We start from the raw sequence: 10,382 nt of genomic DNA, 5'->3' as shown, positions 1-10,382 counted from the left end.
ATGATACTCCCAAAAGGGTCTACTCTAGGTGTGATGTCTCGTGTCAACCATAATCGTGGAATAACTCCACGGAGGTCAAACACGACTCTAATCACATTGATACCCTGTGTATGCACTCAAACTCGGGTATAAAGCTTTTCTCTCATGTATCATCAACCCCAACCCAACAGAGAGTATAAAAGATATTATCCATAACAATATCTAAAGCAATAAGAAATGCGATAAATAAAGCGAGTAAAACATAAAGGTAAACACCCACACAAACGAAGAAGCAACCAAAACTAGGCTTGACTCCTTTTAGCGACTAGAAAATGCTCCTAAGAGTAATTGCCTAGCAGAGTCTCCATTTGAAGCTAGCGGAAATATACCCGAACGTATCGCATGCTCGAACATACAACAAAGTCGCCATTGAACTTTATTTATTCCCGAAGGAAAGGGAAAACGACGATAAAACCCGGGGGAAAGAGATTTGTTGGGTAAGGAAGTCAGTTATGCAAGAGAAAGGTATTAGCATCCCTTACATCCATGATACTCCATGGGAACCGATTTGATTGTTCTCGCTCGTATGGGTGTGATATCTAAAGATTACTCGCAAAAGAATGGGGAAAAGGAAAGAAAATAGATAAAGTGCTCGGTGGGGATTGGGGACCTCATGCCTACGTATCCTCATAGTGCAATGAGGAATTCAGAGCTCCGTAGTTCAAAGAACTAATGATGGGAGGTGAAAAAAATTCTGATAAAGGTATGGTCTGAACCAAAGGATAATGTTGTTTGAACTCCAACAAGGGTGAAATGCGAACCCAAAAGTAAACAGCTATGAACCAACAAGTAAGGTCCCACAACACGATATCATTGTATTGGAACAACCGAAAAAGAAATGAATTAAGTGTTTGGTTTCACAACATAAAGAACTCTCGGTTCACAAAGAGGTACAAGATGGATCACAAAGGTATATTGTCTTTGGCTCAAAACAAGGATATATCACATGGAGTGAATGAATGTAGAATATGAATACACCATGGTGATGGATGGAGGAATGCCCTAAGGCAGGAATAATAAGTAAGTACGCTCGCGGAGGATTCGAACCCTCGTGTCTACGTATTCTCATCGTGCAATGAGAAATCAGAGCAATCGTAGTTCAACCTACTACGACTGAAACAAAAGGGAACGAGATTGATTTGCCAGGGTTTAATACCCGTCAAGGCTGAAAAAGAGTGCCAAGTTTCACGACCTTCAAGGTAAGGTATCACTACCAGAGTTTACAACTGATGATATCAAGGAATTTAATTGCCAAGGTTTATCACCTACAAGGGCAAAGAGAATCAAGTGCCAGAGTCCATGACTCTCAGGGTTGATAATTGAATTGAAAAACCAAGGTTTAACACATCACAAGGTAAAGAGCAACATATGCTAGAGTCCACGACTCTCAAGGAAAATATATGAATCGAATAACTAAGGTTTAACACCTCACAAGGCAAAGAGAGATAGATGCCAGAGTCCAAGACTCCCAAGGCGAAGAATGGTGCCAGAGTCCATGACTCTCAGCAAAAAGAACTGGATTGGATAACCAAGGTTTAATACCTTCTAAAGCAAAGATCGTGCCAAGGTTTAACACCTTACAAGGCAAAGAATGAATTAGAAGAGGGTGTACAACCACGAGTTGCTGATAAAAAAGATGCTCCACTATAAGGGCGTTGGAAGATTGGTGTTTTCTTGGAGAAGACTTGTCAATTGTATGATTCAAACTGCACTAGAGTTTAGGAACAAGGGAGAGTGCTTTGAATAGCTAGGGCCTACGTCCCGTACGGAAAGTCACTCTAGACAAGGATAGGAAAAATCCTGTCTCATCATTCCTTATTACTTAAGGCTTGTAGCTTGCAACTTGAATCAAAATTAACAAGTTGCTGACAGGAGATCCCATGTTAATCCTATTGATGTAATGCCATTTGTTGTAGGAGAATACTTGACAATCATGTAATTCAAATTATACTAAAGTCTATGAATATAGCTGAATACGATGAGCCACGAGCCAAACGTCCATTACCTAAAGATATCCAGAATGAGTGTAGGAAAGCTCCAGTCTCATCCCTTCTTTATTGCTTAAGGCTCGTGCCACAAAGTTTGAATTATGATCGCCAAGTGTTGATTATTGATCTTGGTGATGCCACATTGTTTGTTGCATTGAAAAGGCTTGACAAATGTTTGATACGAATTGTGCTAAAGCTTATGAATGAGGGCAAATGCTTTGCATAGCCGGGGCCTACGCCCCGTACGCAAAGTCATTGTAGACAAGGATAGAAGAAACTCCGTCTTATCATTCCTCACTGTTTAAGGCTTATATCTCACAATTTGAACCGCACTTGTCAAATGTTGACACCTTTCTGTGCTTGAGAATGTAGTCCACTTTGCTAGCTATGCTTGACTGATGTTGACTTGAAGTCTTGATCTCGCATATGAACCTTGAGGTCTTGACTTCTTGAGATTCAGCGTATCCACGATAGCTTGAGCACAATGAACTTACCATATCAAGTAATAAAGGGTCTTTTGATCACTTGAAATAGGTTTGGGACTTACAGCACGATTACAAAGATCTGGTTTACCAAAGCGACCTTTGGTCAACATTAATCAATGGGATTAAAATAATAATCAGATTATATACAATAATAAATCTATTGAAATAATCCACTAAATGACATTAGACAAATCTAGTTAAAACCCTAAACTAGGGGAGTATGTATTAAAAATCAAGATTTTATGCCCCAAGGGCAAAATGGTCATTTCACAATTATTAACATTGAATTAAAATTCTAATCATACAAACTCTAATCAATTCTAATTTTTAGACAAATCTAATTAGCTCTGATTCTAACCTAATTTGCTAGCACTAATCAAATTTAGTGAAGTTCAATATTTCTAAAAAACTAATTCTAAAATTAATCTAATTGATCTATTAGATTAATTAATCTCTAGAACTAAATTCTAAATTTAATTCCCCTAATCTAAATTAATCCCTAATTAACTTTGATTTTCTAATCCACATAGATTGCTAATTTATCATAATCATAGTCTAAAACCTTGATTAGTATTGAATAACAATAATAAAAACAAGATGTACTGGACCAAAAAAGTGTAAGCCCAGTGCATCAGGCCCAAACCCGGTTATGGCCTCCAAAACAAGGTGGGGAAAATGGAGAGTAGCGGTGGTAAAACATGGAAAATTTTACCTTGTACCCCTACGATTAATCCCATACCCCTACAAAAATTTAAAAATTCCCATTTTACCCTTAATTGGTTTTAACCAATTTACCATTTCATTTTTACCATTCAGTTGAAAATTCCAAAAATTACACTTTCACACCCCTCGCACCGGAACACTTGCAAAAAGACTTCCGGTATGTATTTTTGCAAACCGGAAGACTTATGGGAAGACTTCCGGAACACAAAAAAAAAACAAACCGGAACACTTAAGGAAAGAGTTCCGGTTCACATAAAAAAATTTCAAAAAAAATTTGCATACCGGAACTCTTTGGAGAAGAGTTCCGGTTTGCTTTTTTTGTGTACCGGAAGTCTTTCTTTAAGTCTTCCGGTACGTGTTTTTTTTTTTTTTTTTTTTTTTTTAATTTTTTTTTTTTTTTTTTTTTACAGAAATGGAAAATCTTCCCAAAATATGTGTAGATACTACTGATGCGTTTATGACGACGGAAAGATTTGGTACACGAGAAGAGGTTATCAGATGGATTAAAGAGGTTGGAATCGACAATAAAGTAACTGTTATTATCAGTCGTTCAGATACTAAAACGGGGAAGAGAGGGAGAAGTAACAAAATAATATTTGGCTGTGATAAAGGTGGGAAACACAAGATTAGTGATAGTGGTACCCAAAGTGCGTCCAAGAAATGTGGATGTCCATTTAAAATCAGGTCGACTCCGGCGAAAGATGGATCTGGTTGGAAGATTGATGTAAAATGTGGGTTACATAATCATGGTTTACCTGATAGATTAGAAGGTCATTCGTTTATTGGTAGGTTGACCACAGATGAGAAGCAACATGTCGCTGATTTGGCAAAGAGACATGTAGCACCTAGAAACATTTTGCTTTCCTTGCAAGACAAGTTTCCTGAGAATGTCACTCGTATTACGCAAGTATACAAGCATAAGAGTGTGATAGAAAAAGAGATAAGAGGTCCAAGGAGTGAGATACAACATCTGTTTAAGCTTATTGAGGATGCAGGATATGTGTATTGGAGTAGAAAAAAGGATGACTCGGAAGTGGTGAGAGAGATATTTTGGGCACATCCTGATTCAGTGAAGTTGTTGAATATATTTCCGATTGTGTTAGTTATGGATAGCACCTACAAGACAAACAAATATAGACAACCTTTGTTTGAAATTGTTGGCATGACATCGACTGAGTTGACTTTTGCTGTTGGATTTGCATATATGGAGTCTGAGCAAACAGAGAATTTTTGCTGGGTATTGGAGAAATTAAAAGAGTTGTTTGTGAAGAAAGACATGTGTCCACAAGTGATTTTGACAGATAGAGATCTTGCTTTGATGAAAGCAATTGAAGTTGTGTTTCCCAACTCGATTAATTTGCTATGTAGATTTCACATTAACAAAAACGTTGGTGCCAAATGCAAACAACATGTGGTGAATGACCTGCAAAAGACGATAGACACATTATGGATGGAAGTTGTCTGGGCTAGTGATGAGGTTGAGTATGGTCAGCGGTTGCATCAACTTGAGCAAGCATGTGTTGATTATAGTGGATTTATTAATTATGTGAAAGACACATGGTTGACTCCACATAGGCATAGATTTGTTGGAGCATGGATTAATCGAGTCCTACATTTGGGTAACACAACGACTAATCGGTACGTCTTATAATTTTATATTTGATTTTTTTTTTTATGTTTTTTGATGTGTTATTTTCAATATCTGATATTTTTAATACTTAATATTTTCAATATCTAATGGTATTTTTTATATCTGATATTTTTAGGGTTGAATCTGCTCATTGGAAGTTAAAGCAGATGTTAGGAAACAGTATAGGTGACATGGTCAAATGTTGGGAAGCCATGAATAACAACTTGAGGTTACAACTGGGAAACATTAGAGCTTCATTTCAAAAGAGTTTTTACGAAGTTGAGAACGCGCACGTAAGTCCCTTTTATGGTTATTTGCGTGGTTCCGTATCTCGAGCTGCTTTGAGACGTATTGCTGAAGAGTTATTGAGAGTTGATTATGTTGGAACTAACAGGCAAATATGTGGTTGTACTCTTAGAACATCTTATGGGTTACCTTGTGCTTGTGAGTTAGGAAGATACAGAGTAGGTGGTATACCGATACCCATTGATGCTGTTCATGTTCATTGGAGGAAACTAACTATGGAAGTTGAGTTAGAGAAAGGTGAAGATGATGGATCAGAGGTGGATATGACAGCTGCAATGGATGAGTTGTGGAGACGATTTAGGTCATTAGATGTTGTTGGGAAAAGGGCATTAAGGAGTAGGGTATGTGAACTAGCATACCCAACAATGACAACATTGTGTCCACCACCTGAGAAAATAAAAACCAAAGGAGGAGTGAAGAAGAAAGGGAAAAAACCAGCAGATTATGATGTTTATAGGGACCCTTCGTATCATGAGTATGTTGATAAGGCATCTCAATCTTCACAAAGGCAATCTCAACCATCACAGACTTCGAAGAAGATCAAATTATCAAAGAAGCAACCACAATTCATTGTTCAATTTCCTAATCATATTAGGTCATACATTGAAGATGTAGTTAATGTTGAATCAGATGGTAATTGTGGATTTAGAGTCATTGCATCATTGCATGGATATGGTGAGGATGGTTGGTCAATGGTTCGCAGAGAGTTGGGGTTGGAATTAATAGACAAGGATAGGTCAACTTTGTATGACAAGTTATTTTCTAATCGGTTGTCAGCTGTGAGAGAATCTTTGATGATAGAATCGTTTGGTTCACAGCCACCTGAAAAATGGATGAGTCTACCAGATATGGGTTACTTGATAGCCAATCGTTATAATGTTGTACTTGTTTGTTTAGGCAATCCGTGCATCACTTTCTTTCCGATGACAAGTTCACATTCACCAAATGTCTCTATTTATTGCATTGGTTTTGTTAACCAGAATCATTGGGTTCAGGTATGTATTTTTATGTCTAAATATTTTAATTATTCCAGTTAATATTTTATGTTATATGACTTAATCTTTTAATTATTTTACTTTATCAGGTTAACATGAAAGAGGGGTTTCCATTGCCACCGGTCACATTAGATTGGAAGAAATTTCGTTCTCATATAGCAACTACTTGGATGCTAGGATTTGCAGGACGTATGCAACATTGGCAATTACTTACACCTGTATTAGCATGATTATGTAATCAAAACATAAATATGTAATCAAAACATGAAATCTATATTATTATGTCTATTATATTCAAAGCTTAATACATATAATCAATGTGAACGAGAAATATGCAAAGCTTCAAATAAATCAGAAAACTGTGGATCTTCCTCTTCAGCATTAACCTGTCTCAGATAGCGACGAATCAATGTAGATACACGAGCCCAATCAGGATCAGATGGCCCGGCGTCATATACAGGAACGGGTACCTCTCTAGGAGCGTCACGATGGGGAGGGACCAACCGTGGATGGGAAACACGATAATACCACTCCAGATAACCGTCTACTACCTCAGATGGAGTGGTGGCCACGGAAGATGAACCGATCACATCGACAACACTCTGATGGTAACTGATCCAATCAACATCAATATCCGTCGCCATCATACAATCCAGAGGTGGGGATGGAACATACTGTCTATACCCGAACTGACGTAAACATCTATCAGGCAAGTATGGAACAACTGTTTCACCCCACTTCAAACAGCCCCTGTAAAGACATATCTCATCAAATACACGCCATGCTCTATGATCCTCAAATGGTCGCCAGATGACGTCGGTAGGTGTCAGCTCGTCCAAAATAGGTCGTAAATCATCGACCTTCAGGACTCCCTGTCTATATGACCATCTCATCGCTCGGGGAAGACCACAGTTTCCAGCAGGATTCCAATTCTCCCCTCTTTTTCCAACAGTTGGAAAATACTCGTGAATCCAACACTGTTACAAAATAAAAACATAATAAATAAAACAAATTAAGTTACAATATTTTATAAAATGAATCCAACACTTAATTAACAAAATTAAATTATATACCTGTAGGAGAGTAGGATATCCACCTAGCTGTTTGCAACTGTACATGGACGCATCTCCAAGATATCGGTAGAGGGTAACTAGTGCAGCTGCTCCCCAACTATATCCTGAACATCCATCCAAGTCCCTAAACAGGAGGAGGTATCGTGCCTCTACAAGTGTAAAGGTCTTATCAGCAAATATGGTGGAACCCACCAACATCAATAGATATGCTCTAGTCGCATATGCCCAGCTGGAAGCAGCCCTATGATGTACGAATATATCATATAACCACTCCAACTTGTAATACGACCCCCTGCAGCTCCGAACATGTGACTGTGCCTGACTCTGTGACACTCCTAGGTAGTCCACAGCAAGTTCAACAGCTAGCTCTTCAGTCACATCCTGAGGACTCCAAAAGATACCCCTAATGGGCAAGTGAAGTAGACATGCGACATCATCTAAAGTAATGCTCATTTCACCAAACGGCATGTGAAATGAAGATGTCTCTAGATGCCATCTTTCCACAAATGCAGAGACAAGATTTGTGTCTATCTTGTTCAGACTCGTTCTCTGCAGTGAAGCTAAACCGGATCTAGATACCCAACTCTCCATCTGTGGTGGAAGAGCCAATGGAACCCTAGAATTCAACTTCAGTCCATGTCCGGCAACCTTCAACTCTTTCTTTGGTCCTCTTTCCTAAAAACAATTAAAACACATATTAGAAAACAAATTATAAAATATTCAACTATTATTCATTTTCAAATATAGTCCGTTTACTTACCTCACCGAACCATATATGTCGAGCAACATGATGCTCGTACTTCACCAAAAGCGATGTATCGTACGGCCCTCCTGGATATCCAGTCGGCTCAGCTGCAGCTGCAGATGAAGATGCACCCCGGTCTAACGTGCGGACTGGAATCCGGCCATCTGCACCTCTTCTTCGAACCACTGCAAAAATAATGTAAAAAAAATAATTAAAAAAAAAAAAAAAAAAAAAAAATTACGTACCGGAACACTTCAAAGAAGAGTTCCGGTACACATCATCCAAACCGGAAGACTTGAAGAAAGTGTTCCGGTATATAAGTATACAAACCGGAAGACTTTCTAGAAGACTTCCGGTTCAGTGTCCAAAAAAAACAACAAACCGGAACACTTAAGAGAAGTGTTCCGGTATACAATTTTCAAACCGGAAGACTTACTCTTAAGTGTTCCGGTATACAATGCAAAAACGCCAAAAAATTTTCTTCTCCGGAAGTCTTCAACGAAAATGGTAAAAAAATTTTGAAACGGAAAATATACCCTATTTATATGAGGGTATTTTGGTCAAAAAATTTTAAATGTAGGGGTATGGGTACAATTGTAGGGGTATAGGGTAAAATTTTCTAAAACATGTGATGAAGCCAAAATGTTTGGGCCTTAGGCCCAAACCTAATTCCACAAACATTGGTATGGATAAATTGCATGGAATGAACAGGGAGCAAAATGGCCCGGTTTAGCGAAACCCATGGTCCCTAAGACCTGGTAAACTCAAGAAGCCAGCCAAGATACAATGACTTCACGCCGCGAAAGAATCACTGTGTTGCGTTCCAGAAAGAAGAATCTTCGTGCAATCCAAAGCATGGATCGATGGAAGCCGCGGCGATACTTCGTCTAACAATATGCTCACTACTCCAATCGGCGACCAAATTCTGAACGGGATCTTCCACTTCAATTGATTATTCCACTGATCCTTTAGAGGATCACCGTTCTTCGGTTCCGTAAGACATCGACGCCGATTTGAAGACTCTCACCGTTCTTCCAGAGTTACGCTTCAATCTGCTTAATCCATGGAGTCATGCTTGGAACTCTCATCAATATTGGTATCACGCTTATGCATCCAGAATTCAACTCGAATGAATCGAACATAAATAAACGCGGATCGAAGCAAGAGGGGATGCTTATCGATTTCAACGCGGCGACGGAAACAAGTGTGAATCTTTTGTATGCTCTTCCTTTTCCTTCAATTCTTCTTCCGCATTCTTCTTCTGTTGATTTCGTTTCGGTTTCATGTGTGCGCGTAAGGTTGAAGGCTTGAATTGGAGGGAGTATATTTTCAGTGCAAGTTCAGTTGCAGCCTGAAGAAATGTTCGATTTGCAGCAAAACTCAGGTTGCAGAATCGAGTTTTCTGCTGCAGAGGTGAAGAGCTAGCAGAATCAGAAAAAGGCTCTGATGCAGGGTGGAAGGGAAATGATGCAGAGAAGTAGAAAGAAAATGAAAGTGAGTGAGGAAGATGAAGGTATAACAGAATGGTTGAAAAGTGAAGATTGAAGCAGAATGTGCAGGTTGAAGAAGTGAAACAGAAAATGATGGAGAAAGGTATTTATAGACTCTAAAATTCGGTTAAAAATGTAGCTCAAATGCAATATGAAATTCATTATAAATGATCGGTTTGTTATAAATTGGGATTTGGTTAGTTAGAAAATTGAATGGCAATGAAATTCAATTGAAATTAACTTGAAATGATTAATTGGTTGAAAGTTGTTAGGATTGGTTGGAATTAAAATCAATCTGACTGCTATTTGTTTGTTTGAAGTTGGTTTGAGTTGGAGATTTTGATTTTAGTTAGTGAGTTATGACTCATCTTTGTTACATTAGTCAAGGTATGTAATGAGTCATGTTAGAATGTTATGTAATGAATGTTTGGATGTAATTATGGATTAGTATAGAAAGTTTTTGAATGTGAATAGAATGATTTAATGGAGTTTCAATGGTTTAATGAAGTTAATCATGAATATAGATTATGGATATGGATTATAAGGATGGACATTGGATTTCTAAATGGATATTGAAATTGTTATTGAAATGAATATGGATTATTAAAAGGGTAAATGGTTATTTAAAATAATTTTAAAACTAATCTAAAAATTGATTTAAAATCAAAATTCAATCAAAATCAATTAAAATCAAATTAATTTATAATTAGGATTAATTTGATATTAAATCACTTTAAAAAATCTATAATTCATTAATTTAAAATTAGCATTAGTTTGATATCAATCTAAAACTCATTTGAAAATTAAAATCCATTAATTTAAAATTTGAATCTTTTTGAAATTAAAACCAATTTAAAAATTAAATTGAAATTCCACAATCAATTTGAAATTAAAAATTAATTAAAATC

At 37.4% G+C, this 10,382-nt stretch overlaps 2 protein-coding genes and 1 long non-coding RNA gene across 3 annotated transcripts; 2 read left to right on the top strand and 1 right to left on the bottom strand.

Annotated features, from left to right (window-relative positions):
• The first annotated feature begins 3,267 nt into the window (after nt 1-3,267).
• On the top strand, nt 3,268-6,497 carry LOC127092661 (PKS-NRPS hybrid synthetase cheA). The gene is made up of 4 exons (XM_051031547.1): nt 3,268-3,392; nt 3,646-4,873; nt 5,002-6,166; nt 6,256-6,497. Exons 2-4 carry the CDS (start codon nt 3,648-3,650, stop codon nt 6,394-6,396), a joined length of 2,532 nt encoding a protein of 843 aa, XP_050887504.1. The 5' UTR covers nt 3,268-3,392; nt 3,646-3,647; the 3' UTR covers nt 6,397-6,497.
• On the bottom strand, nt 6,419-8,682 carry LOC127092662 (protein MAIN-LIKE 1). The gene is made up of 4 exons (XM_051031548.1): nt 8,421-8,682; nt 8,000-8,169; nt 7,240-7,914; nt 6,419-7,143 (listed from the first exon to the last, which is right to left on the bottom strand). Coding segments are annotated over exons 1-4 (1,509 nt in total). The 5' UTR covers nt 8,422-8,682; the 3' UTR covers nt 6,419-6,480.
• A 357-nt stretch (nt 8,683-9,039) lies between these two features.
• On the top strand, nt 9,040-9,962 carry LOC127092663 (uncharacterized). Its single transcript, XR_007792252.1, has 2 exons — nt 9,040-9,188; nt 9,283-9,962. It is a non-coding gene; the product is annotated as an uncharacterized LOC127092663 (long non-coding RNA).
• Nucleotides 9,963-10,382: the final 420 nt, after the last annotated feature.

Source organism: Lathyrus oleraceus, chromosome 6, assembly GCF_024323335.1.
Source record: "Lathyrus oleraceus cultivar Zhongwan6 chromosome 6, CAAS_Psat_ZW6_1.0, whole genome shotgun sequence".
NCBI classification, from domain to species: Eukaryota; Viridiplantae; Streptophyta; class Magnoliopsida; order Fabales; family Fabaceae; genus Lathyrus; species Lathyrus oleraceus.
Note: the sequence above shows the minus strand (reverse complement) of the source record. Positions and strands in the feature narration are given on the sequence as shown.